We start from the raw sequence: 13,214 nt of genomic DNA on the forward strand, positions 1-13,214 counted from the left end.
CAGTAGTCCAATATGGCCAAGAGACAAGGTTTTTCAGCTATCTAGTACAGATTAAAATTAAGATTTATTGTTCATTTTCAGAAGGTTTTCTGTTCAGTTAAGAAAAAAGATTATGAATGCCTTTTCAGTTGGTTCACTCAGTATGAAGACAGATAACAGTAATACTGAACACAAGCTTCATATGGGAAAGCTAAATAAGTGCACAAATTCTCCTTTTGAATCATTTGGTCTTTTGACATAATTCTTACTTAACTAAAAAGATGGCTAATTTGGTCCTCAGGCCAACATCTAGAAATATTTCACTGCCTTAACACAGGTGGGAGATTTTTTAAATGAAATACGTTAGAATGCATTATTAAGTAATACTAACATGTCACATCTGTTAGATAACAGCTGCATTTAAAAGTATTACAAATCAACAAAGGGGAATCAAGAGGTTAACCATTTCGCTCAGTAACAATTTTACATACTAGTATAACTAAAGATTTAACAGGAAGAACACTTAAGCATGAAAGTGCAATTAAAGCAAAGGGCTGGAATTCTGTCTTCCTGTTCCTAATAACACCTGAGCTGACATAAAAGCAAAGTGGTTTAATGCACTGGCATATATATACCTTAAGGGCTTACTCTTCTCTACCAAATCTTTGTAATTATCATATATAAGAATGTAATGATTATGAAACAAATACTTATTTAAGCATTCAAATGCAGTCTGTTCCCAAAACAAATTGTTTTCACTTATTATTTCTCATTGTTGAGAATTAAATTCTCAGATTTGATCACAATAAATTCCAAAACTTACAAATGACTAGCACCTATTTGGAAACAAAGGAATTAAAAGAGGAGGAGAAAAGGTACTATTTACTTTCCCCCAAATCTTCGCAAAGACAATGATGTTTGTGTATGTGTTTAAAAAGGGATAAAAATGTAAAGCACTAATAAATATAATTGCTGCCAAACTTCTAAAATACCAGTTAGAAAAGCTAGTAAATTGATACTCAAAGATTGAGGGCTTTTAGGCAATGATTAAAATGAAGAGGACAAGTTATCAAATTAAATTGGAAAGCTCAGGTAGCTAAAAATAAGATGGCAAAATGGAATTTTTGTTAGAAGAGCAGCAAATGTGAAAATCTTACATCTCAAGATAGCTGACACTGTAAATCATACACTTTGATTTAAAAAAAAAAAGATAGAAGTCTTTTTACTTTGTAGAATTAACCCAAAATTCTAAGACATTTGGACGGCCTTTACACCATGATATATAGGTGACATTAAGGACTTACTCTTTACTTGCATACTTTACATGTGGCTTAAATTGTCAGGCACTGGATCAGTCGTTTCCCACAGTTGTTTGAAAATTTTATCAAATGCATTTTATGAAATGAAATGTAATGCAACTGAAATATAATACTGTCCAAAAGCCATGTATGACTTCATAATATATAACTTCACTTAAGTTGATAACTTCACCTATCCCCTTAAAGTCAGGATTAAGGGAAAAAGAATCAGTCAACAAGAGTTCAATTCACATAAGCATCAATCACAATAGTGTAAATTTCCCATTAAAACTGGAAAAATAATGGATGAAATTTCTTCCATTTATATTTGTATAAGTTTTCTGATGCATATAAACTTTCAAAGTCAATTAGAATGCTATGACCTTGTTTTTCAGAAACTAATTCTATAGGCTGAAGAAAATATTTTAAATTGTATTTTCTTTTAAGCACGCTATTTTTTTTTTAAGGTTGCATTTCTAAAGAAAGTTGGTTAAGCTGTCCAGTTTTCCTAGGATAGTATGCTGTTTAGTTAAACAACTAATTCAATCAAGAATTTCTATTGATTTACCTGGAAAAGGGGATACAAGAGAACATTTAAAAAAGAATGGTCATTTCAGAAGTTCTATCCAACAGATGCTATATAAATTACATTCAGAAAAAAATCTTTAAATAAAAGAACACTGCACTCTAACTAGCATTCTCTCACACACACAAAAAACTACCAAAGATGTGTTCATGTTCTGTTAAATGAGTATGAAAGCAAAATCATTAAAATACAACTTTTAAACATAGAAGAAAAAAAAAACAGAAGACTAGAAATCAAATAGTTTCATATCCAACATACAGGCACCAAAAACTTCAATTTCCAGCTGATTTTTCCAATTTATATTATGGACTTAATTATAAGGAGCTTATTCCTATAGGATTAATTGAATTACTCAATGGTGAATAGATTTTAGCTCAAATTTTTGTAAGGATAACTTGCTATAAATCACTATTCTACCTACTGCTATGTTTCTGCTCACTGCTGTATATGGCCAAACAGATCATGCTCTGATCAAGTAAGTCTGCTGTAATCTACCTATATGTTTACGAGTTGGCCATCAGGTTAAAAGGCACAAAGCTTCATTTCAGTAGTAATTTTTCCTATTACTTAGACAATATTAAGAACTCATTTAGTTTCAGATCCTGTTTACTAAGGATCCTGATCACTAAGAAGAAACTGCAAATTTCCATGGGGGGGTAAAACAGGTAAGTCCTTTTCTTCATAAATTTTAGCAGCCTTCAAAGATGTATATATATGAACATTTGGGGGCCTTTTAGTTACTGGAATTGCAAATGACATAACTGCAATTTACTGTTGAAGACCCTTTTTGGTTAATGTTTATATAGCCATTTCCTCATATTTTCTTTAAAATCTATCAGTATAGCATTTCATTTCTATGCATGGCTTAGCAATTCATAAAACTAAATAAATAGCAAACTGATACTTTACACCAGTTCATTTATCTCAATATATAATTTAGAATATAATGGCAATATTAAAAATATCGATTCCCTCTACGCTAAAAATGCTACAAGATTTTACACAAAGTTAAACAACTTTTGTTTTTTCTTTTCTTTTTGATAAAGTTTCATTGTAACCTCCACACACTGGACATCTGACAAGGAAAATGTAATTTTGTCATAAAACATTTATTCCATCACTTTAAATAGTGTCTCATGGAGCTAAACACCAAAAGAATTTAAATAAAAAGGCAATAACCTGTATATACACAAAATGATCATTCCATAAATATTTACATGACAAGGGAAAAAAATTAAGAATCTAAAACCAGAAATTGCTACAGGTGTGATAATCCTTTCTCAAGACATTTTTAGTTAGGAACCATATAAGCTTTTAAAGTGAAAATAATTGCAGAAGCATAACTAAAATATTAATTTTAGTTTTCAGTTTCTTACTATTTAAAGGAGCCAGTAGGTCATAAACAGTCCAAGATTTCAGGGACCAACTATTCAGTTTAGTTTTCAACATCAAATCTTTTTCTTTAGCTCTCATGATGAAACTAAACTTACTTACAGAAAAAATAGAGAGTACTCTAAAAGGTATAAATAAAATTCCAGTTCATCCTCCTTTATAAATACTGGTCAGCCGCTCCAATTCTTTACAGTTGTCCATGCTCAAGGCATCTGCCTTCCTTCGGAGTCGTTCATCATGGTATACTTTCGCTGCATACTGCATATCTGTTTCTGTTAACAAAAAAAAATATTTTGCTAAGTAAATAGTAATTTAGATCAACTAGTTGTTGAAACTCAAAGATGTTTCATAGAAGTCCTTCAATATATTTCTATTAACTGTTTGTCTGTTTTAAAGAAATCCAAGTACTAGACCTAAAAGCCATTTGGAATCCTACCATGTGAAACAAACACAGAGGGACTTCCCTGGTGGTGCAGTGGTTAAGAATCCGCCTGCCAATGCAGGGTTCACAGGTTCGAGCCCTGGTCCGGGAAGATCCCACGTGCCGCAGAGCAACTAAGCCTGTGCACCACAACTACCGAGCCCGCGTGCCACAACTACTGAAGCCCTCATGCTCTAGGGCCCACGTGCCGCAACTACTAAGCCCAAGTGCTGCAACTACTGAAGCCCGCACGCCTGGAGCCGGTGCTCCGCAACAAGAAGAAGCCCGCGCACTGCAACAAAGAGTAAGCCCCGCTCCCCGCAACTAGAGAAAGCCTGCCCACAGCAACGAAGACACAACGCAGCCATAAATGAATGAATGAATGAATAAATAAATAAATCACAGAGGTGCTCTAAAAAAGAAAATAAGGATGGTATCCTATCAACCCTTTTCCTCCTCCACTCCTGTTCCCAAAGGTTTAAAAACTGCTGCTCTACGACATTATCTTGACCTCTTATCCCAAAGATACCATATGCTATTCAATACTGCTAGTGGTTGTTTTTGCTGTGACCTTTTATTAAGGTTCCAGATTAATTAATTATGCTAAGATCTGAGTAGAAAAATTTGCAATCTTGTTCTGAGTTTGCTTGAGTTAAAAACATATATAATAAACTTACTAAAGGAACACAAAAGAGAAAAAAAGCTTGCTATACAATCACAGCAGTGATATTCAACAAATAAGTACTTCTGACGCTTCCTTCAATATGTGGATAGAATTAGTCAAGAAAAATAAAGGGACTAGAAATCAAACATTCTTCAGGGAACTATTCCTTGTTACTTTCCTGTTATTCTCAGCCATTTCACTGTTTATTAACACTTCTAAAGGGTGGGCTCACTTAGATAAGATGTAACCAAAAACAGTGACCAAATTAGAGGACATCAATCAGGGCCACATTCTAGATAAACTCATAGATAAGAGTGTATTCTATTTGTAAAGATTTTCAGAAATGATCAATCAGGTTAGGATTTAACAAATTAATTAAAATCACTCCTCTCCTTTTATTTACAAATGAGGCACTTGTAAAATCCATTTGCAGATGATTCTTTCCAAGTGTGGTAGATTAAGCAAAAGTTCACAGGGCTAGTAAATGGCAGAATCTAGATTTCAACCCAAATCTCTAACTCCTAGCCTAATATTCTTTCCATTACCTCAAATTACTGCTTGTATTTTATAAAACACCTATTTTACCAGTCTAGACATTAGAGAGTGTTAGAAGTGACTCCAAAACAGAACAATCCTGGCAAAAGTGTATTCAAGCCCCTAACCTACAGATGTGCTGAATTTGTTGAATTTTATATTGAAAATTTCAAACATACACAAGTTGAGTACCACAATAAACACTCTAAAATCCTTCACCTTGATTGACCAATTCTTCACATTTTGTGAACCTATTGATATTGATCTTGTCGGATTGTTAAAAGATTAAACTAAATTATGCCAGAAAAACTACTTGGCTTATGCTAGGGATGGAGTAAAAAAAAAAATAATAAAAAAATAATAATATAGAACACTTATGGGTACAAGGCATTACGCTAAGTGTTACCATATATTATCTGTTATGGTCCATATTTTAATGATAAGATAACTAAGAGGTTAAGTAACCAGGTAATGCGTTGGTGAAGCCAGGATCTTGCAAGGCAGTCCCAGAGCCGGCACTTTAAACATAACATTACACTCATTCATAAAGATGAACACCTTTCCTTCTTTCTTTCTATTTATGCAGTCAATTCCCAATTTTTATTTAAGGTAATAGAATGTAAGTATGCATAACCCCCAAATCACCCGTATTTGGCTGGGGACTAGGACTTGTATTTGAAAATGAGATATCTAATGTGCTTGTCATTCTTTTAGCACAAAATAAGCAGGTCTTTCATACATTCATTCATATGAATTCTTTAATCATGCATCCAACTGTTCATATATCCATCAAAAATTTACTCTGCCTATGTTGTACCAACAATTGTGCAAGGTGCTACAGATCAAAATATTAGGTGAAATAAAATTAAATAAGTAAAATTTGGGAAATACTTCCCTTAAGACCTTTGGCTAATGCACGGTCTCTCAACCTCAGCAATACTGGCATTTGGGGCTAGATAATTCTTGGTGTGGAGGTTGTCCTGTGCATCCTAGAATGTTAGGCAGCATCCCTGGCCTTAACCCATCCGACGCCAGTAGCAATCCCTTCCACCCCAACCCCGTGTTGACGCACATAGTCTCCAGACATTACCAAATGTCCCCTGGGAGGCAAGGGCAAATCATTCCCAGCTGAAAAACCACTGGTCCTATGTAACCTTCTCCACTTTGAGAACATACTGATTCACAGACTCAGAGACTTAGAAACCAAGGAGGTTTTTCCTCTAACTATCAGTATATAGATGAAGAAACCAATGCCAGAGATAAGAACTCTCTTAGAAGTATACAATGGTTATGTTTTATCAAATTTTTGCTAGTGGATAAGAGATGATAATTGCTCCCATTTTCTGAGTATTTACTACATGTGAAACACTTCAACTATTGCCTGGTTTAATTTTCACAACAAACCCATAAAGTTAGGTATTAGAGAGAAGGCTGTGAAGCACAGTGCCTAGATTATGAAAGCAAATTGGTTTTGAATCACAGATCACCTCAATGACCTTGGGCAAGTTACTAACTAATCTCTCCATGCCTCAGTTTCCTCATATGTAAAGTGGGTATAATCGCCTCACAGTGTCACTGTGGAGCTTAAATGAGTTAATATATATAAAGGGCTTGGGACAATGACTGAAAACATAGGCATTATATAAATTATAGTTACTTCCTGTACCCACTCATCATCATCATCATCCATTTTACATACGAGGGAATAAATTCATAGAGGTTAGAATATTTGGCCTTTATCACTCAGCTAAAAATTTCAGACCTAGGATTCGACTTTAGTCTGTTTAATTCCAAGGTCTACACTATATGGTCTATATTATTATTTGGAACAGTAAGAAAAACAAAAAACTATAATAACAGTTCACATGGAGCATCTCGGCAGATTCTTATGGTCAATAGTCAATCTTTTTATAGATATAACCACTTAAATTAAGGAAGCTGAGGCTGGAAGAGGCTAAACAAATTAAGTGTTCACAAGAACTTCTCTACCTACAAAATAAGTAAAGGAAAGTGGAATGTCAACAAAACTCATTGTACATTAAGTGTTACCTGTTGAAGCTAAATTAATGAAGAGTTTCAAATTTAATTCTGAAACAGGATACATATTAAACTGATGACATAGTTTATACCAGGATTTTTTTCTTTCTTAGTGGTACATGAAATAATGTTGCATGTTACAACTGACAACATCTTAAATACAATGAAATTTGATATTATCTACTTATCCATCAAATATTTATTAAGAACAATAACACAAATACCATTTATTAAGTCCTTGCCATGTGCCAAATATTGTTAAAAGACCACATGTACATTAAAACATATTGTCTCATTTAAGTACTGGGCTCTGAGTTTGTGCCAGGCAATTCTAGAACATTCCTTGAGTAGGGAAATTTATAGTAATCAATTCCAAAGACTCTAATAAGTTTTTAAATGTTAAATATTTGATAAACTTACTTTGTTGTCTTTCTTTCCAGCAATTATTTCGAATATTAGTCACATAATCTTCTTCCACACTCTTTTCTACCTTTTGTAATAACATTCCTTTATATTCATTTTTAAAGTCTTTGTTGACATAATAAACGACACCCAAGTTTTCTGTCTGCATTTTAATCGTTTGCCCTGATCCACTGTAAAAGAAATGTTTGATCATTATTTTTTTAATTAAAATTGTACATTCTGATCTGCTTCTACAAATCAAGCTAATAAAAATAATTAAAAAGTCAATATTGGTAATCAAGTATTTAATATTATCTCAAATTACCTAAAACCACCATTCATGTCATTAAAAAGTAATCATATTTTAATACATTATGTTCCTATAAGTTCTCTCAACTTTTACTTAATAAAAATCTTATTTGGAAGTAATAAATTACTTCTTATTTTTAGACCAATCTGTTTTTAATACTATATAATCACTAGCAATATGATTTTACAAAGTTTCCATTATATTTATTGTATTACACTAAAGCTTTTTGGAAGGTATGCTGCATTAAATTTGCTGTATGTCCTGATCGCTTATATATAAAGTATATTGTGGAAAAATACCTCACATAACAAAAAAGTAATATTTGCTTTTACTTAATCAATTTTTTTTTTTTTTTGCTGTACGCGGGCTTCTCACTGCTGTGGCCTCTCCCGTTGCGGAGCACAGGCTCCGGACGCGCAGGCTCAGCGGCCATGGCTCACGGGCCCAGCCGCCCCGCGGCATGTGGGATCTTCCCGGACCGGGGCACGAACCCGTGTCCCCTGCATCAGCAGGCGGATTCTCAACCACTGCGCCACCAGGGAAGCCCTAATCAATATTTTATAAACAGAAGAGTGAAGTCATATCCTCTTTAACGACACAAATCCTATGTGAGATCAATCACAACTCTAATTTTGTCTTTAAAGTATTTTTGTCTTCTAAAGTTTTTTGTCTTTGATGTCAACACATTACCTATTACATTAAATTGCCATCAAGTTAGAACATAACACTTCTGTCTTTATCCACAACAGAACAGAAATGTAAACTAACATAATACAAACTTATTGCTTAAGTAAACTACCTTTAAAATTAGACATTTTAAAATCAGGTACACATGTAGTAATAGAATATTTGGCACTTAAAAGTTTAAAAGAGCACAAGGCCCTTTAAAGTTAGTTAGGTAAGAAACAACAGTTCTTTTTTTGTAAAACTTCACTGAGCTACTTACGATCTGGGATATAAGGAATAAGGAGGATTAGAGACCATCAATTGGCTTAATAATGACACGAGGATCAATACAATAATGGGCATCAGCTGGATAAACACAGAAAAACCTCCCTACAAAAAAATCATCAAAGAATAACAAATTGTAATATAACTTTAGTTGTCAATAATCCAACAATTGTCAAACATTTTTAGAGGAAGAAAGGACATTTGAGATCATCGGGTCAGTGCTTCCAAATCTGCCTGATCATACCAACTTCCTGGGGTGATTCTTAAAAATACAACTTTTTAGGTGCTTCACCTAGAGATCCTGATCCTGATTTGGAAAACATTGGTATAACCTGATCTTATTTTACAGATGAGGAAGTTCTCTGTCTCCCTCTTTTTCTTCATACACAGAGACTCTATCAATATGCAGCAGGTTGCAAAACTATTTTTACCATGGATTTGAGGGTGGAGTGGAACATGGACACTGAGGAGAGTGGCACAGCTGCGGACCAGACCTTTTAATTTCTGGTCCAGTGCTCTTTCCATTTACCTTTCTCCTTCACGTAATTTAACAGCTATATGCAATTAGGTATAACTGCATTAGAATAAGGCAAGTTACTTCTAATTTAATTTTTCAGTATTAATTCTAAATTACTTAGAACCAACAATAAGAATTTACGTTCAGAACAGGCACTCTGCAAGTTTACCTTCATTAGAATCGTAGAATATCAAATGTGAAGGTGTCATATTGCCCAACCACCCCGTCACCTTGACTTCTACCCCTGCTCCCCCAATATCCCTAAGGGATTCTCTAGTCTCTATTGAACACCTCTGGTAAAAGAAAACTCATTACTTCCTTTTAAAACAACTTGCCCTACTTTCAGACAACTCTATGCTTTTCCTGAGCTGAAATTTGCCATTTTCTGATTTCTAATCATATCATAAACATACATCTCCTCTTTCTTCTTCTCTTTCATGTCCACTATGTTGATGCTGATGTTGATTGCTATAGCCAGCTCGTCCATTTGAAAATGAATGTACACTACCTAGAAAATTAAAAGCAAGGTTAAATTAGGGAGAACAATTATCATCAGAAAAATCATATTTTCCTTTATATTTTTATTTATTTATTTTTAATTACGAAAACAATGCATGTTTGAGTAATGAATGCTTACTGCCCTCTCCTCTTGTGAGTGAAGGGTGGACAAAACCAGGAATGATTCTTCTTTGCTTCCCTTAAAGTAAAGGAGAAGCTCTTTCTTGATGAAAACTTGAATGAGAGTTCCCCCCTAATACTGCATACAGAGAGGACTTTTGCTGTGGTTGGTTGATTTTACAAACCTTGGATCATTAATCCGAAACTGCTTTCTGCATTTATCAATGAATCACAAGTACTTCTAGAAATCAAAAGCTCGTGCTCTAATTCATTTTTTAAAAAACAGCTGTATAATATACTATGGTACAGGTGGACCACAATTTTCAAACATTTTCTTGTTGATGGACATTCAAGTTGTTTTCAAAAAAGGTGACCAACCAGAAATGGCTATCACTGATAAAGTAAACTATGTTATAACAAGCAAAAGAACTGCAAATCAACTATCAGAAAAATTCACTATTGTCTGAAAGATTCCTAATTGTTCCCAGCATATTTTTAGTCAAAATTATTAGTCTGAATAATTTTTTTGTGAGAGGTAATTATGTATCCTAGTACGTCAAAATGCAGGTTATATTTTCAGTCATTAATTTGTATTTACACATCCTCTTTCAAGGATGCTTTACAAAATGCCTTATCAGTGATCACAATCTTTCTCAATAATATTCAGACAGGACTACCAGGCCAAATTATATTGCTACATTCATAAAGACTATCCTAATTTTGAATGGGATGTTTACCTTAGCACCTTTCATTACTGCTGTAAACAAGACTGGAGCTATAATTTTAAACACCTTAGAGGAGCTACTCTTAAAGAAAATTAATTTCCACACAAGCAACTTACAGTAAATGTTAAGTAAAACACAGTACTACTTATGCTGTTACTAAAAATCTATTCATTTAGTAGTACTTCTACAGTATTTTACTTTGATAGCCTAGTTCAAGAAATTATTTCTATCTCAATGTAATTTTTTAAAACCCACTTACTTTATATGTAACTTATGATTCAGACATTTCAATGGACAGTACCTCCACATACATCCATATTAACAATCTACAATATTATTAATGAAATCTACAAAGATCTTCAAAGGACCAATGTCAAATAGTCCTTCAAGGTACAGGTTACTTCCTACAATTGTATTGGTACTTAACTAATGCATTGCCACTGGATTTCCTACTTACAGATACTTTCCTCAGCTCTGTAAAATACACAACATCTTTTTAAAAATAAAGTATGTTCTAGGAAAAAGACAGACTTACAACAAAGGTAATAAGTCTAACAATTTTCTTCTATCTTCATGAAAAACCATCACAGGATCATAATACTATAAGAAAATGTCAGGGAGAAGGTACATAAATCTCTAAATAGCCTAACTGGAGGTGACGATCTCTAGCTTCATAAAGTACAAATATTTATAACTAACATTAAAATACCTGAAGGAAATCCACCACCAAAGAATATATTAAACAAGTCTTCTGGAGTTATATCAGCTTCACAACCTCTATGGAAATTAAATCTACCATTGTTCTGCTGATTACATGCTTGTTCTTCATTGCCTGTGAGGTCATACTGCTTTCGTTTTTCTGGATTGCTTAAAACCGCATAAGCGTTTCCAATCTCTGAAAAAGTAATGAGCAAAAGTTGATAAGCAAAGTTTTTATATTATAAAAGACTGCCCCATATAAAGGCTACTTGTCAAACAACAACAAAAAATGACTTGAGGTTAATCAAAAAAATAATAAGACAGTAACAATTTCTTTTAAAGGTATTATACATTGCTTACAATTACACATATTACCTCCCAATACAATTTTTTATATTATCCAGGCAAGTCTCCCTACTGCCTTGAACATAAAGGAATGCTCATCTTGCTTTCTTACCATTGTGCTCCCCTAACTTCCTGCTTCTTTTCTTGAGTATCCCAATCTAGTCATTCATTACTGCTCTTCAAACCAATAATAATAGCAGTAGCCACTAACTACCAGGCTCTGAACCCAATATCTTATTACTTTATCCATTAGTATCTCAACTTTACAGATGAGTCCGCTGAGGTTCAAAAAGATTAGGAAACTTGTTCAAGATCAAATTTATTTTAGGATAGTAAGTAAACTCTATGCAACCTACACCATAAACCTTTTTTTGCACACTCCAGCCCAGAGTAAGCTATTCTTCATCTTATTCCTGAACAATTTATTTCTCTTAAACTGTCAACTCCATGAGGGTAGGGACTGTATCTAAGTTTTCACTGCAGTATCCCCATGGTAGAGCATAGAGACTGAATTTGTTTTTGAATGAATCCATATATCCATATCTCTAGTCCTCCTATCTCACTTTGCTACTTTCATGATATTCATAAAGAATTCTATTGCCTACCTCATACTCCCATGTCCAAAAGAGCACATTAGTTACCAAAATGTCTTCTCGAGGTAATTTACAAAAGCTGTAATGCTTTAATCTAAATGCAAGAATTACCCTATTCACATTCTGAAACATCTAATAATTAATCATTTTATAAGAACAGCTTACTTCTTAAACTGGATCATAAGCCTCTTGCATATGGTATTATTTTAAAAATACTTTTGAGATCCCATGTGGTGGCTGCCATAGGCACTGTGCAAGCAAATACATGCTCATTAGGTAGTTGTTTCTGGAGGACTACATATAACACTGAAATTAATCATATACAGATACTCTGGACCCTTTCTTCTGAATCAGAGATAGCTTTCAGGTGGTCTGTGAACCCTATGGTATGGTAGTTGTTTTTGGATGACTACATATCACACTGAAATTAATCATATACAGATACTCTGGACCCTTTCTTCTGATTCAGAGATAGCTTTCAGGTGGTCTGTGAACCCTATGGTATGAAAAATTAGGTGGATGGTCCAATTGTCTGAGGAGATAGTCCAAAAGCTTCTTCAGATTTTCGAATAGATCTGTGACTCAGAAATATAGCAATCATTTATAATGTTGCTCCAATGGAGAAGCATAATCAGAGATCCCAGCAATGTACTTACAAACACCATCAAGGTATTAACACATACCTAAAAAAGAAGTATATCTTTCAATATCTGCCAAAGTTGTACTTCCAGTAATAATATCAGTTTTAGGATTTAACCTCTATGCACTAAAAGGACTATTTCAGGTTCATAATGCTATTACTTTTTATACTAATAATATATTGGCAACCCAATTCTATCTTTAAGGCTTTGCTTTTTAAAAAAATGACTTCCAAACATTATGATGTTTTAGAAAATATTTGTGAAAGATTGTCATAATTCATAACTGTATATGTAAAACAATGTATTCTATCTACTGTGACTAATTTTCTATTCACTTCCTTTGTGCTATACCTATAATCAAGATTTTTTTTTCAGGTACTTATTATCTTATGAATTAAAACCGAAATTTATTTTGGTATTCAAAAGCCTCACAAAATACATTTCCATCTCAGTGTTATTTACTTCACTAAAAGATACCTTCTGCTTTATTCATTTTTCCTTA

General features: G+C 33.5%; 1 protein-coding gene across 6 annotated transcripts in view; it reads right to left on the minus strand.

Moving 5' to 3' along the window:
- Positions 1 to 2,013: 2,013 nt before the first annotated feature.
- DNAJB14 (DnaJ heat shock protein family (Hsp40) member B14) overlaps positions 2,014 to 13,214 on the minus strand; it is a 46,917-nt gene continuing 35,716 nt past the window's right edge. For all 6 annotated transcript variants that reach the window (XM_007120153.2, XM_007120155.2, XM_007120154.3 and 3 more), the window contains 5 exons: positions 11,144 to 11,329; positions 9,505 to 9,599; positions 8,570 to 8,679; positions 7,332 to 7,504; positions 2,014 to 3,527 (listed from right to left, as the gene is read on the minus strand). In XM_007120153.2, the coding sequence (XP_007120215.1) occupies positions 3,403 to 3,527; positions 7,332 to 7,504; positions 8,570 to 8,679; positions 9,505 to 9,599; positions 11,144 to 11,329 (689 nt within the window). In that variant the 3' untranslated portion in view covers positions 2,014 to 3,402. The remainder of the gene's footprint in view (positions 3,528 to 7,331; positions 7,505 to 8,569; positions 8,680 to 9,504; positions 9,600 to 11,143; positions 11,330 to 13,214) is intronic.

This window comes from Physeter macrocephalus, chromosome 7 (assembly GCF_002837175.3).
Source record: "Physeter macrocephalus isolate SW-GA chromosome 7, ASM283717v5, whole genome shotgun sequence".
NCBI classification, from domain to species: domain Eukaryota; kingdom Metazoa; phylum Chordata; class Mammalia; order Artiodactyla; family Physeteridae; genus Physeter; species Physeter macrocephalus.